Source organism: Pleurodeles waltl, chromosome 9 (assembly GCF_031143425.1).
Source record: "Pleurodeles waltl isolate 20211129_DDA chromosome 9, aPleWal1.hap1.20221129, whole genome shotgun sequence".
Taxonomy (NCBI): domain Eukaryota; kingdom Metazoa; phylum Chordata; class Amphibia; order Caudata; family Salamandridae; genus Pleurodeles; species Pleurodeles waltl.
Window position 1 is genome coordinate 862,267,708 of NC_090448.1, and position 12,611 is coordinate 862,280,318.

The following is a 12,611-nucleotide window of genomic DNA, read 5'->3' on the forward strand; positions in this document are numbered from 1 at the left end:
GAAATGAATCTACACAATTTAGCAGAAGATTGGAAGGTCTGGGTTGCAATTGGTATGTCCAGTTGTGTGGCAATCCATCAACGTATAGCAAAAGTTAAAGGATGGGGCAATAACACTTCCAATTGTTTATAACTCTACCACTGTTTCATGAATCTGATGAAGTCAAATGTGGCAGGCAATTAACAAGTTACATCCGGTGCAGGTATTTCAGGTTTTGCACAGATACGAAGGCAGGCGAGCAGCAGTTAAAGAAGGGGTCAAATTGTTTTAATCATTTACTAGCAACTGTGGCACATTGATGGATCTGCATCAAATATGGCAGAAACTTAGCATGTTTAGCCTATCCTTGGTTTTCTCAATTTCCATGCAAACCAATTAAGGTAGAAAGGGGGGGGGGGGGGTTCTAGAGGTGGGTAAGTAAAAGAAGTGTTCAACTGCTAATAAATTTGACACTTAACAAATCCACACAAATTTGGCAGATGTTCAGCAGGCTTAACTTACAGTTGGTTGTGTCAAGTATTCAATGGAACGCTTAGGGGGCAATACGCGTTTCATCCACTAATAACTTCAATAACTGTTCAATTAATCTGCATGTAATTTGGCAGATAGCCAATTATACCTGTTGCAAGGCCATGCATGCCGTGCAACCAATGTCCTTCGCACACAGTTGAAAGCGGTTAGGCCCAGGGCGTGCCCGGAATGAGTATACGGCAAGCCGTGTGAGGTGGGGGTTAGGTGACCATGGGAAGTTTGGCACAGGACCTGGCTCTGCAGCCAACCCCTGCATGCACAACCAAATACCGAAACAGCATGGACTGAGCAGCCAGTGCAGGTTAGAGGACAGTCTAGCCGCAGACCCCTGCACAAAGACCAGGTGTAGGGGGGTGTCGAAAGGTAAACAAATATTTAGAAAAAACTATACGAATCGGTGAAAAAAATAGTTACAAAGTGAGTTATGGTTCTGGCTCAAACTCGTCAAACAACTGAAATTCACCAGTTCTGGATAGCAACGCACACAACACAAGCCGTAACTCGCGCCGCCCATGTTGCTTAAAAAATCTATTTGGTAACGTTAAAAAAAGAGTGATCAAGATAACAACATGGCACCGTGGTGGGTGGCTCGAGTTGTGGCGTATGTAGTGTGTTGCTTATCATACCAGGCGAATTACAGTAGTTTGAGGAATGTGAGCCACAAACATAGCTCACTGTTTAAATGGTTTTTTTTCGGTATAAAAGACTTTAGTAATAAATGAATTTTAACAAGGCAGTTATGGCCAACTCTTTGTGGTAAAATAGACTGATCCTATTAACACGTTTCAAAGTTTGATTGTGTATTTTTTAAGTTCAGCCCCCAAATGAATAATATGGAACATATTCAAAACTGGTCAAAATCCATGGACCACCTGCAGACTGACAAGAGGGAAATTCGACTGTAATTGTACCTTTTTTGAAGTTAAGAGAGTGTTTACAGAAAGTAATAGCTTTGCAGATTACACCCTTTTCCGGACCCTCAATCACGGGTGCCCATGGGCAAATCTATGTGGCTTAGTTCATCAAAGTTAAACTGGGAGCTCCCAGAAGCTGCCCTAAATGTATTTTTTCCTTTCACTTACACTGATTTTCAGAGACAGCGTATGCCACGTTCCAGCACGGATCCCTGACGGCCCCTTCCGCAGCACGATATTGCCAACTGCAACGAAAAAAAGAAAGATCAACCTTCATCCACTACTAGACGGGGCGCAAGTACACATGCTCTCCTAGTCTTCTAACTCAGACTTCAACTGCGACCAGTGAACGAAAAAGACCTTCTTCAAAGATGAATGATATTTCAAATGTATTATACTGTAGTTTGCAGCCACGAGGCGGAAGCATTTCACCAAATCTCCTTTGAGAACGTTCACTAACCCTTTTAGAGTCAATACCTTTATTACGCATGTAAGAAAAGAACAACAACTGAGAAAGCCAAACTTTTGTCACCAGTCACCACTCCTTTCGTCACTCTTGTTCCTTTTTGTTGTGGGAAATGATTCCAGGTCACCAAAAAACAATGTAGCAGTTCCGGGTTTTCTTTAAAAGAGCTACTTCATACTGCGTATTTTATTGCAGACAAATAAGCCAATCTGGCCAACAACCCCTAAAATACCGATTTGGGAAGGGAAAGTATAGGATTAGAACATGGGGTCCCTGATCGCCTGGTGTCATCTCGTAAACATACTGGGCAACAATACCCAGCACCAGATAACGGCACCCATTCCCTGGCCCACCCCCTTCCGACAACTTTCTACCGACCACCATCAGCAAAATAGAAGCTGTTCCTAGTTGGGACAGCTAGAGGCTTATATTGCTTACTAGGAAAGGGAGGCGCACCAATAATTCAAATTCTCTCTATCCCGTGTGAGGCACCCTACTCCCTATTGTTTCAGACACTTCCCAGTCCTGGTCTTTCGTGTGAGAACTCTACGGATTCCGGGTGTAGTGCTCCTGGCTTTCTCCCAATATAATAAACAGACTCACACACCCGACAGTAATCATTTGTAGGGGAAAAGGCAAGGACTGGAGACAGAAGTGAGGTGGTCACCATCCTCATAAGTAACGTGCCACCCACTGCTCTGAATAGTCGGAAAGGCGTTTGGCCTAAGTGAAGATGTTCAAACGATTTCTACGGTTTTCAAAGCTTTGAACTGCATCGAAAGGCATAGTAGGAGACTAGATACAAATCCTAAGGAGCAGGTGCGACACAGAGGAATGGAAGAAAATGAGAGGCTTCAATGAGAGAATGAATGAGGACAATGAAAACAAAGGATGGACCACACAGAGTGAAACGATCATAGGTAGGGCAGCAGGGCATTGGCAGATACACAATCAACCACATGGCCACAGTAACTTTGAAGAACCAGCACAGAATAAATGAGAATTAATCTTGGAATAGCACAGATTAAACAGCGTGACACCTGGCGCCTTCTGTACTGCAACAGTTCTGGAACATGGCTTGGCAATGACTATTTTCTTTTTTTTACAAAGAACTGTAACTTAGCATGTAACACGTGCGCAGCATCTTGACAGAAAACAATGCAGACTTCGGGAATGAGTGTTCCAAATCCAGACACCCTCTATCTTCTGCACTGGTTAATAAAAAATATTTGCATAACTATGGAAAGGCAGAAACCACTACAAATTGGGGACACCAAACCGAGCCCAGAGGCATAATATAGACCGAGTGAGTTGACACATCAGATATAAACAATCATTCACATACTCTTCATGCACTGGCCAGAAGTGTTGGGTTTATACATTCTCTTTTGGGCTCTTAACTCTCATTTTTTTGCAAAATAATGTCAGGGCCTCATGTTAGGCTACCCACAAATAACTTTCTCAAAATATACAAAGCGATCTATAAATGCTCAATTACAAAAACAACAAAGACCCCTGGGAGCAACATTTTTTTTTTTACTCCAAACCGAAATGGGGATCCAATTCTGTTTGATGAAATATTGTGATTCAATGTGGTTGGAGGATTAACCAACAGGCTATTTTATATGTTTTTTAAGAGGATTTTTGTTCTGGAATGGTTTGATGGGAAATCTATTACTTTTCATTCTTTACTTAAACAGGAGCAATTTATCTCATTTGCACTTGGTTCTATTCGATTTTTCTTTTGTTGTGATATGATGGGGGACTTTATAAATTGTGTGTATATGAAAAAATATATATTTGGTATTTGTAATAAATTATGCTAAGTGAAAGGTAATGGTGTGTGTGTATATATGAGGAGTGAGGGGGTTGGAGTTAAACATGTTTTTGATCCCAGGGGTCTTTGTTGTTTTTGTAATTAAGTCTCATCCAGACCCTTTCGTGTTTTTCTGGGTTACCCTCTGTGGTTGGGAAAATCCTCTATAAATGCAGAGCACATATCAACAATCAAGACTTACGTAAATCAAGGGTTACTTTGTAGGTTCCATCAGCAAAAACCCAAAAGAATATCCCTTTGGCACCCCATACTGGTGTCCCACCTCGATCCACTCTTCCAGCAACGAACACGCCACCAGTGTTGGGGGTCTCTATATAGACATCGCAACATACAACCATGTCAGTCCTGAAAAAAAAGTGATGGCATTTACAAGAGAGCTGCAACAGGTGTGTTTGTTATTGCTCAATGGTGTTTAGTTTTGAACTCAGTTGTCTAGCTCACAAAAGCCATCCTACACAACAATTCTCCATACTAAATTGGTCTACTCATTATCCCAGATAGCATGAGAAGCCAAGAAGAAAAGGTAACTTATTTGTAACCCCAGTACTCCTACTGGAAACAAGAGTCACAAGCACTGAATAGTCCCTCCCATGTGAGGGATCCTGGAACACGTTTTAAAAATACTATTTAATAGAAAAGACAATAAAAAAATAGAGAAATATTTAATAGCCTATTTATAGGTTTGTCTTGTTCGTTTTTATTTTATTTTTGCAAAAGCACGAATTCAATGAAAAACTGTCACTGAAAGTAACCAGAAAAAATCCCCGAGGGCTGGCTTTCATAACAATGAAACCGGTTTACCATTGATTAATTTATTGTTCTTAACATAAGCAGATAAACAAAATAATGCCTGGCCACAAAAGTAAACCACCCTTCTTTACCCTGAAAACTACACTAAGGCAAAATAAATAAAGAGCAAGGTCACAACCCAAATGAAGGACTGTTTTGATGCCTTTGATTGCCTTCACTGTGCTTAGTTGCACTGTTCCCACCAGTGAGGCCTCTTGTTCAAACGCTCTCCATTCTATACATTAGACCATAATTTCCAGGATGAAGCAGAAGACCAGAACTGCGGTACTGAGTGAAGGGCATGCTCGTACAGAAACCTCCAGTAAGTAACCCAGTTGCGTGCCCACTCCCACCTGGGCTTACCAGTTATAGTTCCCGATGACACTTAAGGCCTGGTTTGGGTCAGTGCTCCAGGTGATGGGTCGCTGGGTTAGGACCTGGCGCAGAGTGAACACGTGGTCCCCAGGGTCTGATGAGTTTATGAAATATTCAAACACTCCTGCTTGGTCAGCAAAGTTCGGCGCCTCGCTGAACGGAGGGTTGCCTGTATGAGAAACAATCAAATCAAGAGACCACCACAACTTACTGATACCCATCTCACATATGTTTGCCAAAATCCCTTAAAAAATAGCCAATCTGCATCCAGCCAATAACATTATTTCTACTATGTGGTTGATGAGTAGAAAAAATGAATTAGCATGCTTAAAATATTCTTTCCTCACTCTGAAATGATAACGGTTACCCATGTTTGTATAACTGAAGGGACTAACTTTTTTTTCTAAAAAAGTTAGCAGAAAATTGATTTAGACAGACTAGTAATTCGTAACTGGCGAATTAACCGGTTTTTAATACCAATAGGACTGGCCTGCTTTATGGAAGCCCTGAACATAGAAGGTTCTATCTACAAAAACTCTGACCACTTTTCGTTGTCTGTAAAGTGCGGCACGTGAGCTACCTTAAAAATGATTGGCCAAGTGGGGTCTACAAGCAGTAATGGATGTCATCTCTTTGGCTCCAAATGGCCCAGAGCTTTATACTTCTGTGTTCATATTGTCAAAAGTGCCCTAGAGGCGCAACAGGTGTGTGCGCCTGCTTTTTGTGCTCCTGGGGCACTTTGTTATTACAGGAGGGGTCACAGACGCTTGTGCAGACCCCTTTGTTATGCAAGTTACTACAGAGTACATGTAACACTACTACAGTCTCAAGGTGGAGTTCCTTCATTAGCATGGGGGTATGGTCCCCTGCAAATAAGGAAACACTTTGCCTTTGTGCCCCAAAAGTATTATAGAGTTGGGGACAGAGGCAAAGAGACTACCAGGTGTTGCACAGTCAGTGTGTTCCTCAAAGGTGCCTCTTGGAAGGGGTGGCGAGTTGTATTCCTCCACCCATACAACCCCTGCAGGCAGCTGCACGCACACACTCAACCTGTCTGCAAATGAATATCTGTTCTCCTTCGCATGAAGGCCAGGTTGCCGTCTGCGCAGTGAAAGGTGAAATGGCAGCTTCAAACAGCAGGCCCACCTTTCACTTTAGTGCTGCCCTCTGGGCAGGGGTGAATTAATTGTTGCGGTAGGGACAGCACATTCACTGTAATAGGGTGCACTGGTCCCGTGTACACCCGTACACCCAGTGAAAGGTGTACAGTGGCGCAGCCCAGAACGGAGCACCCTATCAGTAACATGGACCCTAATCTCTTATTGGACAACTCTAAAACAATATTAGTTTGCAATGTTTTCTTCCTGTGTTAATTTGTATGATTAGGCTACCTTTTTCTATCTTTCGCTTTGCAATTTCCTTAACATAACTTTCCTTGTCTACCTCTATACTTCCAGAAACAGTGTTCTGAAGCCGTTTTTAGGTTGTGCCTTAACAAAAACCTAACGAAAGTAATAGTAAATTATTTACCTTGGGGATGGGATAACTGAAGGTACGTGATTTAGACACAAAACCTCCTACATATTTACCAATGTAAATGGGTATAATTCATTCTTCTTCTGTCTAGTGGTGCCATTTTAATCTTCACTTTTAACCCCCTCCTCCTCAATTAATGTTATCCTTTATTGTCCAGTAAAACATTCGTTTTCCCCCAAATATTTCAATGTTTTCCTTCCACAAAACCTTATTCCAGGCCTAACAATAACTTTCCTTCTTGCATCTGTATGTAACTATACACCACTCCTATTTTCAAAGCCTATGGCTTTCCTTCCACTTGCATTCCTTCAATCTCTGATCTCCCTTCTGCTAGCAGAGAGGTGTGTTCCCACACATTTCTTCCTCTCATTTGACCTGACTCCTGCTAATGGAGAGAAGCATAAATCTGAAAAACACGGGGAATGATTTACAGAAATGAACCACAAAAAAATGGGCAGTTAAACTATTAATTTTTCTTCTCATCAGTCATCTAAGATCAACTGGTTCAGATCAGTCTGCTGTGTTTTCAATAACAGAACATTAAGGAGTGAATATGGACTAGGTCACACAACTCAAAGACTTACGGACTCTGAAGTCATCCTTGTACTTGGTGGGGAATGGCTGTGAGGCTGGTGGGTCTGGGAACGAGCCTTTGTTTCCTGTTGTGACAGTCGTTAAAGTGTAAACTTCGTCCACACCTAGCTCCAACGTGAAGTTGCCTTGACTGAGCTAGAACAAGAGAGAACACACAATGCGACAATTACAGAATAATGACAGCTTTATAATTAATGTCAATGACACAAGACTTCAGTGACAGGGTGAGTTTTATATTCCCATTCCACACCACACTTTATTTGGACTTAGCCTGGTTCCCCTTTTCTTGTTTACTATCGTTTATTCCAACAGTAGACTGACCTTAAAGACTCTTACCAAGTGCTTAATTTGTGCTTGTTGTTTCCGGCGCTGAGCACCGGCACTTATTCTTCTGCCCCAAGCATTTGCTGCAAGCAAAAGACACACATGGGAAAGACGGAGGAAGTGAAAAACGAAAAAGCGTCACAAAGGGAAAAAGCAGAAAGCTGCAAGAGTGAGCTGAAGGGGCAGAGAGTGGCTTTAAATGGATTGAAGAGGCCCGAGATGGCTTCAGGATTACGCCGCCTCAGTATTCCGTGTCCCCACATTTAATTGCAGCAGCCGCGTATTTAAGAGAAGGGCTTTGAGCACCGGCACATTTTTATTTACAAAATAAGCACTGCTCTTACCACACAGTCATTTTTCACAGGTTTATGATGGGTTCCATCAACTGTGAAACGTGCATATACTTTTCCTACACAAAGCCGAAGAATGATATAACAGGACCATAATCACTTTGAGGCTGGAGGAGTGACTGGTGCCACAACACGCATTTTTTTTTTTTTTTTTTTAAATCAAGCAGCTGATTACTAACGTTTTTGCTCGGTTTGAACACTTTTAGGTTTTGGAAGATAGCTTACAGTCGTGTTCAAATAGGAGAATTTGCAAATATCACTTTTGCTCCTATGTTATACTTCCTCATCTCCTACCTACAGGATTCGAACTTTGGTTTACTTAGAACTTTGGTTTTCTTGGAGTGAAGGTTGCCCTTAGTTGCAGGTACACCAAATCAAAAATAAAAGCCACCATAAAATCTTTACACAAAAGAGACACACAGTGACATACATAGTCAAGGTGTATATTTATCGAAAGAATACAGTGTTGAATTTGCAGCGCAGCAGAAGCATTACAAGAACCGTTATGCTTTGCTGTGCAGCACAATGATACACTTTTAATATCAGTTTTGATGCATATTATGCCGAGAATGTGGAGGCATGATGGATCGTAAATGATAACAAGGTAAGCCAATAAACAGGAAGAGCACCAGACACTGGCTTCATTGCTGACTTGAGTCAGTGGCATTCTTTATGTTCAATCTTGAATGGGGGAAGTGACATGATAGAAGCCTTGAAAAACGGTATACCAGGTTCCAGTTAACTTGTGCCAATATACTGAAAAACCAGATGCTTGACACTGCATGGTGGTTGGATGTGTTTGACTGGACAAACGCAGACTGTGAGAAGGGAGTTATCGACTGAGGGTGTCAGAGAAGTAGTTTGCTGAGGGACCATTAATGCCTTGAAATACCAGATTCAACAGTTACTGGAAGCCACCTAGTCAATCTGATCTAAATTGTAAGGGTCAGTGATGCACTTGGGGAGTTAGTACAGGCACTGGAAGCAAACGTTAGAACCTTATCTAATTATGGAACAGACCCGCCTGTTATGGCTGTTGTAATGGCTCAGTTTGTTCAAAACCAGTTCAAAGATTAGTGCCTTGCCAGCGTGGATAGGAACATTTGGGAAAATTGCACATATGTTTAGTACTTGATACCCTGCTGCTGTGGCTATCTCAGTTTGAAGAATTTTTAATTGTTGGTGGAGGTTACTGCAGCTATACTCCAAAATGTCTGCCAGATGCTGCTGGGGCCAGAGTGTCAGGGGAAAAGGGGAAGGAATCGGTTTGCGAAGAAACTGAGAGGGACTGAGGTGCCAGAAAAGTGAATTATTTCCATTTTGAATGAGTTTGGCATAACGGAGCAGCATGCCTTCCTCCAGTGGAGGATGGTTGTGAGAAATGGACAGAGGGTTAGCCTTCAGAAGAAGTGAGAAGATTTGAATAAAGATAGTAGGGCAGCGCACAAAAGGCGATCATCCCTGCAAGTGATGTGGGTGTTTACAGAGAAAAGAAGACATTTGACTCAGCTTTGTAGAATGTCAAAAGATGTGTGTAGGTGATGTGCAGAGGGACAAGTTCCTTGTCACTGGAAATAATCAAACTGACACACAGAAAGAAACGCAGTAAAAAGTAAATCAATTAGAGAACAATTATATGTCATTTTAGAAACTAATGAACCTTCTTAAGCATCACATAATGGCCATGCCTGATCCCAAGGACAAGGAGTAGCTTGGACGGAATCGACAATAGGCTTTAATTATCTCTTGTGAAGTAGTGTACAACAACAAAAACTATAGGATAGTACAGCAACATAAAAATATATCAATTTATAGTAAATACAAATGACTATATTAGAGCATCAAAAGTCTTCGTGGCCACTAATAGTCTGTACTCTGGGGTGAAAGTACAGAAGCTGCCACTTGTACAAAAATGACCTTTATTGTCTCAGAGAAGGCACATGTGTAATTTCATCAGGGCGTTGTGTTGCTCTGCTTTAAACTAAGAGGAAACAATAGCAAAGAAGGCAAAACTCTTAGTCTGGGTAATTAATTTATTAAGGCACTTCCCAGAATAAAAGCACACAAATATATGAACATAAGCATTTCAGTCAAATGCAGTGAAACACGTGCATATGCCAACATACTCACAGCAGTTAAACAATGACAGGCAAAAATGTGCAATACAACCGCAGTGAATATAGTCAAGCTAGATGGTTAAGAATCAAAATGCATCACCATAGGGGTTGAATCCATCATCCTTGCCAGCACCAAGCCGAGGAACCCTGATCAGCTAAGGTAGGATAACATCCCTGAATGGGATTTTCCTGAGCAGTGTGAAGTTTTCCTCGCCCTTTATATCTTAAATTAACTCCAGAGCAAGATTCTAGTAACTCCCCACCCGTTGGTTATGAAATTCACACACTAACAGTACTCGGTCTGTATCGAAAACACACAAAAGAATTGGCCAGGCCCCATTGCGCATTCCTGAGACAGAGCTGTACCTTTCCCTGATTAAATCATTCTCATCCTTGTACACTCTTATCATAGCCGCATCCTCCATAATATGTTCTAGCATGATATGACCCTACTCTGGTGAGAAGAGCAAAAACATGTTAAGTGTGAAAAACAAGCTGGGTATGGAAAAACTGCATTGCCACCTTGATGGCACCTGAAGCTAAGCACAAAATGTGGTCAGTGGTCAAGTTGGAGTCAGTGTTAAAATACACATAGCATTATAGGGGTTACTTACATTCTCGTTGACTGTGCGGTAACATTAGAAATTACTTTAAAGAATGTTGGAATTAAGCATAATTTAAACCAGACGCCAAGTGTTAAAAACTTTGAAATCAAGCACAATTCACAAGCAGGTCCAAAGGATTCCAGCACGTGGTATATGAGGTCAAAAGGTGTACAACGTCAAACGCTAAGAATAATATTGAAGGTCATCAGTCATCATCCTGTAACTTAACTATCCCAAAAGAAAAGCCTTCCTTGGATAGACTAAACACATGTAGTCCTGCACCGTAGAAACAATATACCTAAAAGGCAGTGCTTCAGCATGGTACCAGTGAGTGAAGAATTCTAAAGCAAATAAATTAGAAAATAATAATAAAATAGAAACACAGTGCTTTGGGAATCTCTTTATGCATACTGGACGATTTTTACGACAAAGGTTCCATCTTCCATACCACGACTTCAGGACCAGAAGTGCAAGAGCATATTACAGCATACAAAGACTAGCAATATTACCTTCAATGGAGGAAGCTGCTTAAACAGGGTATCCTTCCCCGTGGTAGAGTCCAGTTGGGAGTACCATACTCGCAAAGTACTCAGCTCATTCTGTGGGCAAGAACAGCATTACATCATTTGACAATCATTTATTTATTTTACACAAGAAACATGCCCCATTAACCACTGAGTTCCCTAATTCCATATGGCACTTACAGATATTTCTACCCTAGAGTTAACATTTCTCACCGAATAATAATAAAGAGAGAATGTATCTGCCTGTGCCTCAATTTTTGGGTTCAAGCCACTGGAAGTTGGCAGTGTACACACAGAATAGAAACCCGAATAAGTGTATAAAATGGAGCACGGGACACACAAATATTTACTAGAGAAAGGAACAAAGAAGAGTCTGTTTTAAGATCACAAGCAGATTGTTGCACTTGGCCCTTTTTGCAGGGTCATCCCCAATCTTTTTGCCTCCTTCCTTCTAATTTTTCTAACCAGTTTTTGTTTGTTTTGTTTAGGACTCTGGGCACTTTATCACTGCTAACCAGTGCTAAAGTGCATATGCTCTCTGTGTAAAGTGTATTGGTTATTGGCTTTTCCATGTTTGGCATATTTGATTTACTAGTAATTACCTAGTACAGTGCACTAGAGGTGCCCAGGGCCTGTAAATCAAATGCTACTAGTGGGCTTGCAGCGCTTGTTGTGTCACCCACACTCGAAGCCCTGTAAACATGGCTCAGACCTGCCACTGCAGTGTCTGTGTGTGCAGTTTTAAACTGCCAATTCGACTTGGCAAGTGTACCCGTTTGCCAGGTCTAAACCTTCCCTTTTACTACATGTAAGGCACTCCTAAGGGAGGCACTAGGTAGCCAATGGGCATGGTGGAGTGTATGTTTAAGGTAGGACATATACTAGTGTGTTTTATATGTCCTAACAGTGAAATACTTCCAAATTTGGTTTTCACTGTGCAAGGCCTATCTCTCTCATAGGTTAACATGGGGGGTGCATTTAAATATCCCTAAAGCGCAGATTCCCTTTGGAAGCAGATCAAAATGAGGAGTTTAGTTTCTCTGAACTCAATTTAAAAATACATATTTTAGTGAAGTTGTTTTTTAAACTGTCCATTTGAAAATTCCACTTTTATAAAGTAGGCATTTTCTTGTCTCTGCCTGTTTGTGGATTGTCTGTCTGGGTCAATTTGACAGTTGGGCTGTTTTGCACCTCTCTAGACAGTAACACAAAGGGGGCAGGGGTGTAGCCGGCATATCCTGATGAGCCATCTGAGCTACATGGTGGTGGGGGGGGGAGGGAAGAGAGTGGTCGTTCACACTTAAAAGGACTGTGCCTGCCATCACACAAAGCAGTCTCAAACCCCCTGGTGTGTGTCTGGGGCCTGGCCTGGACAAGGAGGGATCTCACAAACACTTGAGACTCTGCTTTGAAGTTTGCCAACGTCAAAGGCAGAAAGCGGTATAAGAAGAAGACCCCAAACTCTAGACTTTTAGAATCTTTTTGGAATCAAGAGGAACCTCTGCAAGGAGAAGAGCTGAAGAGCTGGAGCAGGAGTACTGTCCCTTTGCTGTGTTGCTTTGCTGGACGTGCCTGCAGTTGCTGCTTCTGCCTGAAAAGAGTGCAAAGGGTGAACTTTGCTGTGTATCCTGCTTGAGAAATGTCTCCAA

At 41.8% G+C, this 12,611-nt stretch overlaps 1 protein-coding gene across 6 annotated transcripts in view; it reads right to left on the reverse strand.

The window, feature by feature from the left end:
• GALC (galactosylceramidase) overlaps positions 1-12,611 on the reverse strand; it is a 358,534-nt gene that overhangs the window by 166,547 nt on the left and 179,376 nt on the right. For all 6 annotated transcript variants that reach the window (XM_069208123.1, XM_069208124.1, XM_069208125.1 and 3 more), the window contains exons 12-16: positions 10,948-11,037; positions 7,033-7,177; positions 4,901-5,081; positions 3,930-4,093; positions 1,614-1,690 (exon numbers count right to left, since the gene is read on the reverse strand). In XM_069208123.1, coding sequence (XP_069064224.1) covers positions 1,614-1,690; positions 3,930-4,093; positions 4,901-5,081; positions 7,033-7,177; positions 10,948-11,037 — 657 coding nt within the window. The remainder of the gene's footprint in view (positions 1-1,613; positions 1,691-3,929; positions 4,094-4,900; positions 5,082-7,032; positions 7,178-10,947; positions 11,038-12,611) is intronic.